Genomic DNA, 10,350 nt, shown 5'->3' with positions numbered 1-10,350 from the left:
CCACCCCTCTGTTAGCTCTAAATCCCAGCTATGCCTCCTAAATATAGGCATGTTCCTCAAGGTTTTGTTCCTAGCCTGCTTTTAGTTCCATTCTTTCCCTTAGAAATAAATCAGTGCTACAGATTCCCTCTCACCCCCATGTGGGTGATGGGCCATCACCCACCTCTCTTAAATTCTAGACTTTTTTCTCAGTGACCTTCTGGCCACTCACCTGCACTGTAAGAGTTTATCCCAATAGAACTCATAACTTTCCCACCCCACATACCTCCTAAACTAATTCCACCCATTTCTTTTAACAGAGCTACCATTTGCCTTGGTCCAAAACCTCAGCATCATTTTCAATTCTTTCCTCCTTCTCAGCCCCACATACAAATAACTGCAAAGCCCTTTAGGTTTACTTCTCACGTTGCCTCCTTCTTTCCATTCCTACTAACCTCCAAGCTAGTTCTGACCCTTAATACTTCTTTCTTTTTCTAAATTGGCCTCTTACCTTAATAGCTGCCATTTTAATCTCCCATAATTCTTCTACACTTACCTATAATCTAATTCAGAGGCTCTTCACTGTGGCTGTGCCTTAGAATCATCTGGGGTGCTTGGAAGAAAGACAAAAGACAAAGCCCCACCCAGGGCACAGGTTTTGTTTGTTGTTGTTTTACTTCCAGGTGGTTTTAATGTACAGCTGAAGTTGAGAACTGCTGCTAGCCAAACTGGAACTCAGTTTTTTCAAATACTCACCTTGCTTTCTTACATCAAATTTATTCAGCTCGTTTTGTCTGACTCCTTACGGCACTTATTTCTCTGACTTGGACTACCGTTAGTCCACTGTGCTTTCACAAATTTGTTAAATTTTATAACTTACAAATTAACCTGAAACTTTGGTTTAGAGGTTGGTCTTGCCCCCCCCCAACCAACCTCTCCTTTCTTCCAATCTTTTACTAAACGTACATATGCAGCAAGCAGTTTTTAATAAAGTTTATTTTACTTTGGCAATTAGATCATGACTTTAGGTAAGTAACATCTCTGAACCTGGCTTTCTCATCTCTAAAGAAGATGCAATAGATGACCTCTAAGTTTCTTTCTACCACTAAAAGTATGATTCTATGATTATTTTATCAAAACAAGCTCTTGGACTACTTACTCGTGAATGTTAGAAGCTTTTAGTATATTTTCCCAAATTACCTAGTTCAAAACAGTTCTAGGTTCTCTGATGGTTTTTGCTCTTAGAGTTATTGCCATACCTAGTATGACTCAACTATCTGACTTTAACACCAATCTTTTTAATAGTACAAAATAGAACATTTAAATCTGCTTTTTAATCACTGTAATCCTGAAACGACCAGAATAACAGTAAGAAGTGCCATCACACAAGTTCTTAAATCTAGATGCCAAGTTACTATTATCTTTTACAAACTGATCGAATCCTGTTTGTTCCATTATTACCATATGCACCTGGCCAGGGGAAGCACACATGTTGTTTTCAGAAGAAGCTGTTAACTTTAATAATAACATATGAAAAATAATCATGGCAATGAAGTCATTTGCTACTTATTCCTGATAGCTAAGTGCAAATAATATATGCAGAAAAACATTCCATTTCCTAAATCATGGTCAAATTGATTAATTATGAAGGAAACACGTTCTGGTAAAAAGAATGAAATGGTAAAGGCTAATGTGTAACATAAAGGTACCAGGCTTGCTGCCAAGAAATGAAGAAAATCCTGTATCTGAAGAGTCCTGGTTCTATGCTAGCTATCAGAACATTTCTCAAGCCAGCCCTTTGTTTCTACATTCTCAAAATGAAGACATCAAACTAAAAAAGCAATTCCAAAATTGCCTGATATAATCACTCAAGAAGCTTTTTGAAATTAATATCAAGTTCCTCTCCTGGAGATTCTTCTGGTAGAGTAGGTCTGAGCTATGACACAGACTTCTGATTTTTAACTTTTTAACTAGTGACATATTTACTTTCATATATGGTTGAGAACCATAAAGTATATTCTGATAGCTATTTCTAGCTCTAGAATTCTTCTGCATATGGAATAATGCACATAGTAGGGGTTCAATAAATGTAGCAAAATGGCTTGGTAATAGTCCAAGAGAATATCAGAAGAATCAATAACTTTGTCAATTAAGTACATGGCTGTCTTATCTAATAAGTGAAATAATGGAAAAAAACAGTCCTCCAATTGTCAATTGGCCAAAAGGGGGATTTAAAGTTTTGTTTTCAAGATGTGTAAAAAATGATGCCAAACTTTCTCTTGCAATATATATATATATATATATATATATGTTTAAAAATGTACTTCTTTGCTAAAGAGCTATACATAAAAACTGCCATGAATACATTACTCAACAAAAAGAGGAAAGATTTAGGAAAAGGAGACAATTCAAAAAATTATATCAATCTTCTGGAAATGAACCCTCTGAGTTTGATTCCAATATTAACTTTAGGGTAAAAACGTTAGTTTTTAACTCCCTTCCTTTCACTTTAAAAACCACTGTTTTTTATTTTTCTTAGTCATAACTGGAATGTTCATTCTATGGTTTGGATTTTGAAAACCATATAATAATTATAACAGACTATCATTTAAGGCTTCACCTTAGGCCTTCACAAAAAGAAGCATATCTGTTTTTTCACATTCCATTTTTCTGCTGTGACATTTTATAAACTGTTGACAGGAAACTACTCAATTACAGCAATCCTGCATTGGTTTTATTCACAATTAAATTATCTAAATAAAACTTCTTGGAATGAAAAGAATGGCACTCAGAAAATATGCTGGAAAGGAACTATTTAACAAAAATATTCATTCTGTCAAGTTGTAGTAGCTGAGGAAGAGGGACAAAATTGTGGAATAAAAAAGGAAAGGTTAACCCCTCTATTTGGTATTTTTCACTGGGTAGTATCAAATAAATGGCAGTGGAATTTATAAGAAATTTCAGCTTTGCTGATGCTTTCAAAGCCTTAGCACTTTAAAATGATCATCAGTATTAAAAAGCATAGGACTCATAAGCATTCATGAAGACACACCCTAATATCTTTTCCTTCTAGGTTTAAACCATCACAAAGGAGGCAGTTTTGAATCAAAGTATTTATGCTTTGCACCTGACAAGCATGTTAGAGGTCTGAACCTCTAACCTATTGCTACTTCCAAATACAGGCCTAAGACTACCCTCTTAACATTGTAATTTTAATGTATTCCCCATATAGCCTGAAGTTAAAACTCCACAGCATACCTCATTTCTCATAAAAGTTATAAATTTCTTTCAATAAAAGCTACAGCTTCTTAGTCTGGTTAGTATAGCTACAGACAGCTCTTATACCAATTCCTAATTATACGAAGGGTCTAAATAACAGAAAATAGTTACACAGTATTTTGAGGGAGTCTGTTTATACACTTCATTAAGGAGCCAAACTTCAATGAAATATTCAATATTAAGGAATCAGTGATATCATCACATAACTTAAGTACAAGAGGAAATAAATTCACATTTTGAAATACTGTAGATTATGAAATGGCCTCCAAAACACAAATACTCATTAAAAAAAAAAAGTTCCTGCTTTCAGAGCACAGAGAAAATACTTGATTATACCAAACGTCACAATGCCAACTAATAGGTTAGTGGCTTGATGGAAAAGCATTAAAACACGTTTCTACCACTTATGTCTTGTCAGATTAAACCAAAATCAAAGCCTATTTAAAAAGAGTAAGTACTCCAAAACTAGTAGCCAAATCATGTAAAGAGACAACCAAAACAAAAAAGCTGGGTAAGAGTTTTGACAGTCTAAATCCTGGGCTCATATTATGTCAACATCTTATTCTCAAATGCAGATTATTCAGCTTTGACACATCACTTAGACGTAGGGAGGAGTTCGTGAAACTGAGTCTGAGGGGTCACATGCACAAAATTTTATCAGACCCAAAGGTTCTAACCATGTCGTGACTTCAGCAGACTAAAAACTAAAAATATTTACTTTCTTTATATAAAGTTTCAGGGCCCTCAGATTTCTTATTCCATAAAACATGACAAAATGTTATTTGATCAGGTCACATTAGAGACTTATGAAACGAAATGAAAAGGTAAGGACTGGAATGTGTTTAAAACATCTCTTTGATAATGTTAACTATTCCCTTGGTGCACTCTTAACTTTTAGAATGTTTTATTAAAGTGACAGTGCCAGAGACTCCAAGCATGCCTACAGAACTAAGTCCTTTAAGTTTTGCAGATGAAAACTAATTTCTGACTAATCCAAGAGAGTTAAGATAAACATTTTTTAAAACTTACAAATACGTCCCATTGCAAGAAACTACGACATACACAAAACCCCTTGCTTACAAAATAGCCAAAAGAGGCAGGAATTGTTAACACTAATTACAAAAAAAGTTTTTTCACTCTGTAAAGTGATTTACTCAGGCATTTGTTGAAACACAATTTGGATTACAAAATCTTGATTAATGCATTTTCCAAGAAACATCTAGTTCAAAATTTGAGCTCACTTGCATCTAGATTTGGTATGTTAAGGGAAAGAAAGAAAACGGGTATGCATGACGAAAGAGTTGAAGCAAATGACAAAAATCACCACCACAGTACAGGATAATAAATGAAGAAATCAAGAGACAGGTTCATTAATTAATATATTTTCTGCATTATAGTTAACATATGTACTTTCTTCGTGTCACCTTATCTTCCGTTATGTATTGATATTTTGTTATATTCAGACATGAGTACATTTCAACAGTTTTTGCAATAAATATCATAAAATAATAGATTCGCATAATAAATATTCTTTACAATAAAAAAGTTTAACAGACTTTTGTCTTAAAAATAGTCAGAATTCAACTTTGTGATTTATACATAAAATATACAAAAAGCACCACAATTTGTGGTTAAGGCAATGAAAACAGAAAAGATTAGAACTACTCAGCTGTTAACTAACCAAAGGGTCCAAAAACCATTAAGGAGCCAAGATCACTTTAGGCAGCATAGTTCTGTGACATGTATAGATCGATCAGCTATAAATATCAACTTCAGTCATCCAAGTGCCCTCAGTGACAAGAGTAATTTGGTGAAAAGCGTGGGGTACGGAAGGAAGGGAGCCGAGTCCTTCACAAATATGAAAGCTTTGAACGAGGATGAACAAGATACAACTAATATATCTCCAATGTGAAGATTTACATTGTAAAGCGAATCTAAAATTACACGGGAAAAAAACCCAAAAAACAAAACTGGCATCTCTAGAATAAGATAATGCCAAAACTGAGGGGAGAGTACGTTGAGGGGCAAGAAGGAGAGGGCAGTGGTTAAAGGAGAATTTAAATGTTATAACAGAAACATATCCCCCTTGCTACTTAAGGGTCCAATGCTATGAAGACAGCCCTAATTGGAGACAGATTTAATACATAGCTTATTTAAGCAATTAAACGGTTGCCTCTTTAAAAAACCAATTTCCCTACTCCCAGAGTACCCAATCAAAAACAGCTCTAAATCACTGTAGTCTGGGTGTGTGTGTGGGTATGTTCATGTGTACAACTTTGGAAAGTTGCTTGCAGAACAAAAAGGCTACACAAAAGCCCACTGGCTCTCAATATCCTCTTGAGTGGATGGCAGAGGCTCTTGTCATAAGGGGGAGCCAGGTGCAGTTTCACAGTTCACTGTTACTGAAGATCATCCATTAGAGAAGAGTAAAATCCATGAGTCAAACCTTGGGAAGAGGGGGAGAGAATGTGGGAAACAGGGAAAAACTGCAAAGAAAATAAAACCAGTATCTAACAGGATCTTTTCATAACAGCCAGAGCTTGAAAGCTAGAAGTTCAGGAGGTCCAACCCACCTCCAAAGATCATGATGGTTTACCCTGACCCCGGGAGGGGCAGCTCTCCAGCTTACAATAGACCGTGTTGGAGTTCTTACATCTGCACCCTGGGCGGTGGATCCAGTCATAACACCCCCTGCACAGCTTCAGGCATCCCTTAGCAGGAGGGTAACAGAGTAAGCAAGGTAAAAACAGAGACATGGCTCCCATACACAGGTACCTAGAGCAGCAGTGTGACTGTGAACAGGAGCAAGGATTATCCGAGTAAGAATCCCCTTCATCGTCGTTGGAGCAGTGGTAGAAGATGCCCTTGACCAAGCACATGCAGGTTCCATATTCCACCATGCTCTCAGCAGAGCAAAGGCACTGCCGGTTACAGGCCAAACAGGATGGCAGGGTCCTGGGAGCTGTGCATTCTCCGCACTTGCACTTCCCACACTGTTCACAAATGAACTTGTGCTGTGTCAGGTCCTCTTTCAAGGAACCCTTTAAGTCATCCACAATCAGTTGCTTGGGCTGGGTCCGGATTGCCCTTTCAGACCTGTGACCAGAGACTGGTCTGGTTGGTGGTGACCTTCCTAACAGCCCCTGCTCAGAAGAGGCACTGCTGTTGCTCCCAGAACTGGCTGCACTTCCAGTGCTGGTTGATCTGCTCAATATGGGGCCTCTGGTATTATGTGAGAGTCCTGCGTGTCCCAGGTGGCTGGTAGGTCTATGCTCATAGTTATTATTCACATTAATTGGTATGATTTCATGAGTCCTTTCATGCTTTTCTTGTCTTGGGGCTGTTCGAAGAGCAGGTCTTTTCACCACTGATGGCCCTTCTGTGTATTCATTGCTGCCTCTGATGGCCTTGATCTGGTCTAAGGACAAAATAGCAGCAGGCTGAATCTCTCTCTCATAGTCTAATCTCTGACGGTTATCCAAGGCAGGCTGCTGGATCACAACTAATGAACTGCCACTGCCATGTTGATTTTGGGGATCCATGTGTAGTGATCTTGAATTCTGGCAATCAGTGGAAACCTGGCATGCATCTGAAATCCTAAAAGGAAATCAAAGATGAAAAAAACAGAGAAAAAAATAAATGACGAGAAGCATTTGGGGGAGGGGGGATGCGAGAAATCCTGTCAAGTCACAAATTGCCTAAACCACCTGGTAATGATCTCCCTCATCAGTGGATTACAATGATGTTGGGGTCCTGGCCAGAGTCCAATTCTAAGAGAGGCTGAGGACCACATCAGAGAAGAAGAATGTAAGCAAGAGACCCCATGCCATAAGAATTAGAAGTTTTTTCAAGTTTTAAAAAGCAGAATCAAGAAGTAATGTCTTCCTGTTTGTGAATCTAACAAACAATTAAAATGGAGTATGCCCTCATGGGGAATATTGAGTATAAGCACTAATAAACAACTCTCATCTAAAGAGAGCTCAGTATCAGTTCATGGGTGTTTTCCATAAAGGAAAATAGCCACTCTTTAAAAAAAAATTAAGAATGGCTTTGGCACTGTTGCCTTCTGTTATTTGTTTGCTGTTACAAGCATTAGATTAATGGTGAGGAAATTAGTCAAGGTATACTTCACGCATTAAAAAAAAAAATCAAAGAGATTCCAAACTAAAATGGAATCTCAAAATAAGAGGTCATTTTTCAGGAGAAACCAGAATTTTAAAGCTAGCTCATTATTAATGTACAAGATGCAAATGTAGACAAATACAACAGTTCTTGGTGTTTTATAGCCTCTAAAGCACACACATGAAACTTAATGTACAGTTCTGTGAACGTTAAGAGTATTCACATTTGAAATCATGAAAGAATTTTTTTTTTAGGTTTAAATAAGGGCTCACTCACCTAATGAGATAACTTTCACACACAAGTAAGTGTTAGGCCTTTAGTAGTATGGGGAAATCCTGGCCATTTTAATTATCTGTATTTCCTCTAATTTAAAAATCTGTATTTACATGACAGATCTTGATTTTCAAAGGCACTGCCAACTCTGAATCCATGTGCTTCTTGTAATAAAGTACAGTAATATGCTGATAAAAATAAGCATTTGTTTCCACACCAATAGTTAATAGTTCCTAATTTATAATGTCTTCTTCATAAAACAATCAAACATAAAAACGTTTCTGTTTTCAGTCAATGGTAGACTAGAACATTTTTCAACAAATTCCTCCCAAAGCCTACAGATTTGATCCAATTCAAGAATGAAAAGAAAAAAATGCCCATTTCCCACTACTACCTTGAGCCAAAACACATCAGCTTAAGGAATAAAGCGGAAAGAAGTCCATTTCATCTCTTAACTTCACTCAATGTCCCCGGACTAAGTCTTACATGTTAACTTCTTGGCGTTCCCCTCCCTCAGTCTCCCAACTCAGATCCTCGAGTTTCTACTTTCTTCTACTTTCTCTGTACAGAAGGAGAAACACATTCGCAACCTGCTGGGTTTAGTCCTGGAATCCTTAAGGGCTGTTCAAAAGATTCCATCGTTACTCTGCACAATATCATTCCTCCTCGCAAAGCACTTTTTAACCCAATGCTTTTAAAGCAAAGAGTACCTAAAGGTAGTAAGGCGGATTCCACACGAAAGGAAAAACGGTGGATTTGAAGAGGGCAGATAAAACACCAGGCACTTGAATCTGAGTTTTAAACGCTAGCTGTGGCAAAGTTCACGCTGGCCGGTGGCGGAGACCACCGGATAAAAGGAAAGAGCGAAGAGACTCGGCCGCCTCTGATCTGAAGCAAAGCCCCTCTTCCAGCAGTGACAGTCCTCGATCTAGCCCCAAACACGCTCACACGCTCTCGGCGGACTGTCTTCCCCAAGAAACCCCGAATCGAAGTCGAATACCTTTTCGGACAATCCCATCACATCCTAAGGATCACCGTGGATTTCCAAAACCTCTTGGCGTATGCCACCAAGGAGGCTCACAAATCGGGGAGAGCCTTCAGAGCGAACGCGGGCGCCAAAAAGCAAGCCCACGTCAGGGAGGGTTATAAATAAATAGCTGTCTACACTTTAAAGGAGAAGCCGGATTCCTAAAGAGCCGGGGCGCAGCGAGCCAGGGGCAGGGGCTGCAGAGCGGCGTCGCCACATCGCCGGCTACCGCGGTGGAGCTGCGCCCTCTGCAATCCGCGCGGAGACAAGCGGGGAATAAAGAGTTGACGGCGAGGAAGGAAAAGGAAAAAGTTATGAATGAAAACAAGTTTGCTCGCTCGCTCTCTCACCCGCTCTCGCTCTCTCTCTCGGGCAGGAGGAGGGGAGGAGGCTGAGGTTACCATTACCTCAGGAGGGCGGACTTCCCCACTTTTAAAGTGGCAGTGCCCTCTCCCCTCCCCTCGCCGCTCCACCGCTCTCACTACAAGAATACAGTGGCAGCTCGCTCGGGCGCACGCAGACCCGGGCCAGGGCGTCCCCAGCGAATTGGGGCTTTGCTCAGGCTCACGCGGTCGCAAACACGCCGTTCCCGGCCCCAGTCTCAGGGAGCCTCCGACCCAGAAAACCCGCCGAACAGCTCCGAGGCCCCCCCCCGCCCCGTTGACCCCCCCAAAAGCCTCCCTGAACGCGTCGTTCCCCCAGGAGGGGGGCGGTTCCTCCGAGAGAACACCCCGGGTCATGGCGCCACCGCTGCAGGCGACTGAGGACGCGGGGCCCCGCTCGCCGTCCCGTGCGGAGGCGGAAGGTCGCCCGCCCGGTTCCGGAGCTCCGAGCGCCCCAGCGGGAGGGCCGCGCCGCGGGAGGGGGTCGCCCCCCTCTCCCTCCTCTGCCCTCCCTCCCCTCGCGCGGCCCCGGCCCCCGCGCTGCTCCTCCGGGCCCGCACCTGCCGCCCGCCCCGCCCCGCCCCGCCCCGCCCGCGCGCCTCCCGCCGCGGCGGCGGGAGAGCGGCCGCCCCACACTCACCTAGGCCGAAGCGGGGGCGGGGGGCCAAGCCGTGCAACCCAGCCCGGGTCCCGGTGCGGGCGGCTGCCTGCACGCCCCGCATCAACCGCGGCGAGGAGAACGGGGAGGCATGGCCCGAGCTGCGGCCGGTCGGCCCGCGGCCTCCACCGTCCCCGCCGGGCAGGAGCGCTCCCCGCGGCCCCCTTCCGGCTGCGGGGGGCAAGCCTCCGGAGACTCCGCGCGGCCGGGCGTAGACTCCTCACAGTTCGCGTGCGCCGCGCAGCTCAGTAACATCCACCTCCGGGGCTCTTCTCCTGCAGCCCCCTCCGAGAACCAGAAAACAATTCCCTTCGGGAGGGCTTTCCGGGTCTCTCCGGAAAGCAAGCGAGGGAGCGGCGGGGATAAGGGTGCGTGCTCGGACCAGAGTTCTTCTCGGGTTCCAGTCGCTCCTCGCGGGAAAGGCGGGAGTGGCGGCCTCCTGACGCGTGAAAATCCACGTCACGGACGTTCGAGGCTCCGCGGCGCCCGGGACGGGGCTCGAACCGGCGTCCGCGGGCGGGTCACGGAGCCGCGCAGGCAAGCGGGAGCACACGCCTGCGAGGCCGAGCCGCCGCTCTCCGCGGGTTGGGGGGGGGGGATTTTTTTTTTTACCGGCTTTTTGAGGGGTG

General features: G+C 42.8%; 1 protein-coding gene across 2 annotated transcripts; it reads right to left on the bottom strand.

Annotated features, from left to right (window-relative positions):
- Window positions 1-4,620: 4,620 nt before the first annotated feature.
- SPRY1 (sprouty RTK signaling antagonist 1) lies at window positions 4,621-9,868 on the bottom strand. Of its 2 annotated transcripts, none has more exons than XM_081232304.1 (2): window positions 9,704-9,868; window positions 4,621-6,855 (listed from the first exon to the last, which is right to left on the bottom strand). In XM_081232304.1, exon 2 carries the CDS (start codon window positions 6,798-6,800, stop codon window positions 5,841-5,843), a length of 960 nt encoding a protein of 319 aa, XP_081088430.1. In that variant the 5' UTR covers window positions 6,801-6,855; window positions 9,704-9,868; the 3' UTR covers window positions 4,621-5,840. The 2 variants fall into 2 exon arrangements, with proteins under 2 accessions (XP_081088430.1, XP_081088429.1); XM_081232303.1 differs by lacking the exon at window positions 9,704-9,868 and adding an exon at window positions 8,654-9,267.
- Between the last annotated feature and the right edge of the window lie 482 nt (window positions 9,869-10,350).

The sequence above is a fragment of the Mesoplodon bidens genome, assembly GCF_964165515.1.
Source record: "Mesoplodon bidens genome assembly, chromosome: 1".
In the NCBI taxonomy this organism is placed as follows: Eukaryota; Metazoa; Chordata; class Mammalia; order Artiodactyla; family Ziphiidae; genus Mesoplodon; species Mesoplodon bidens.
Note: the sequence above shows the minus strand (reverse complement) of the source record. Positions and strands in the feature narration are given on the sequence as shown.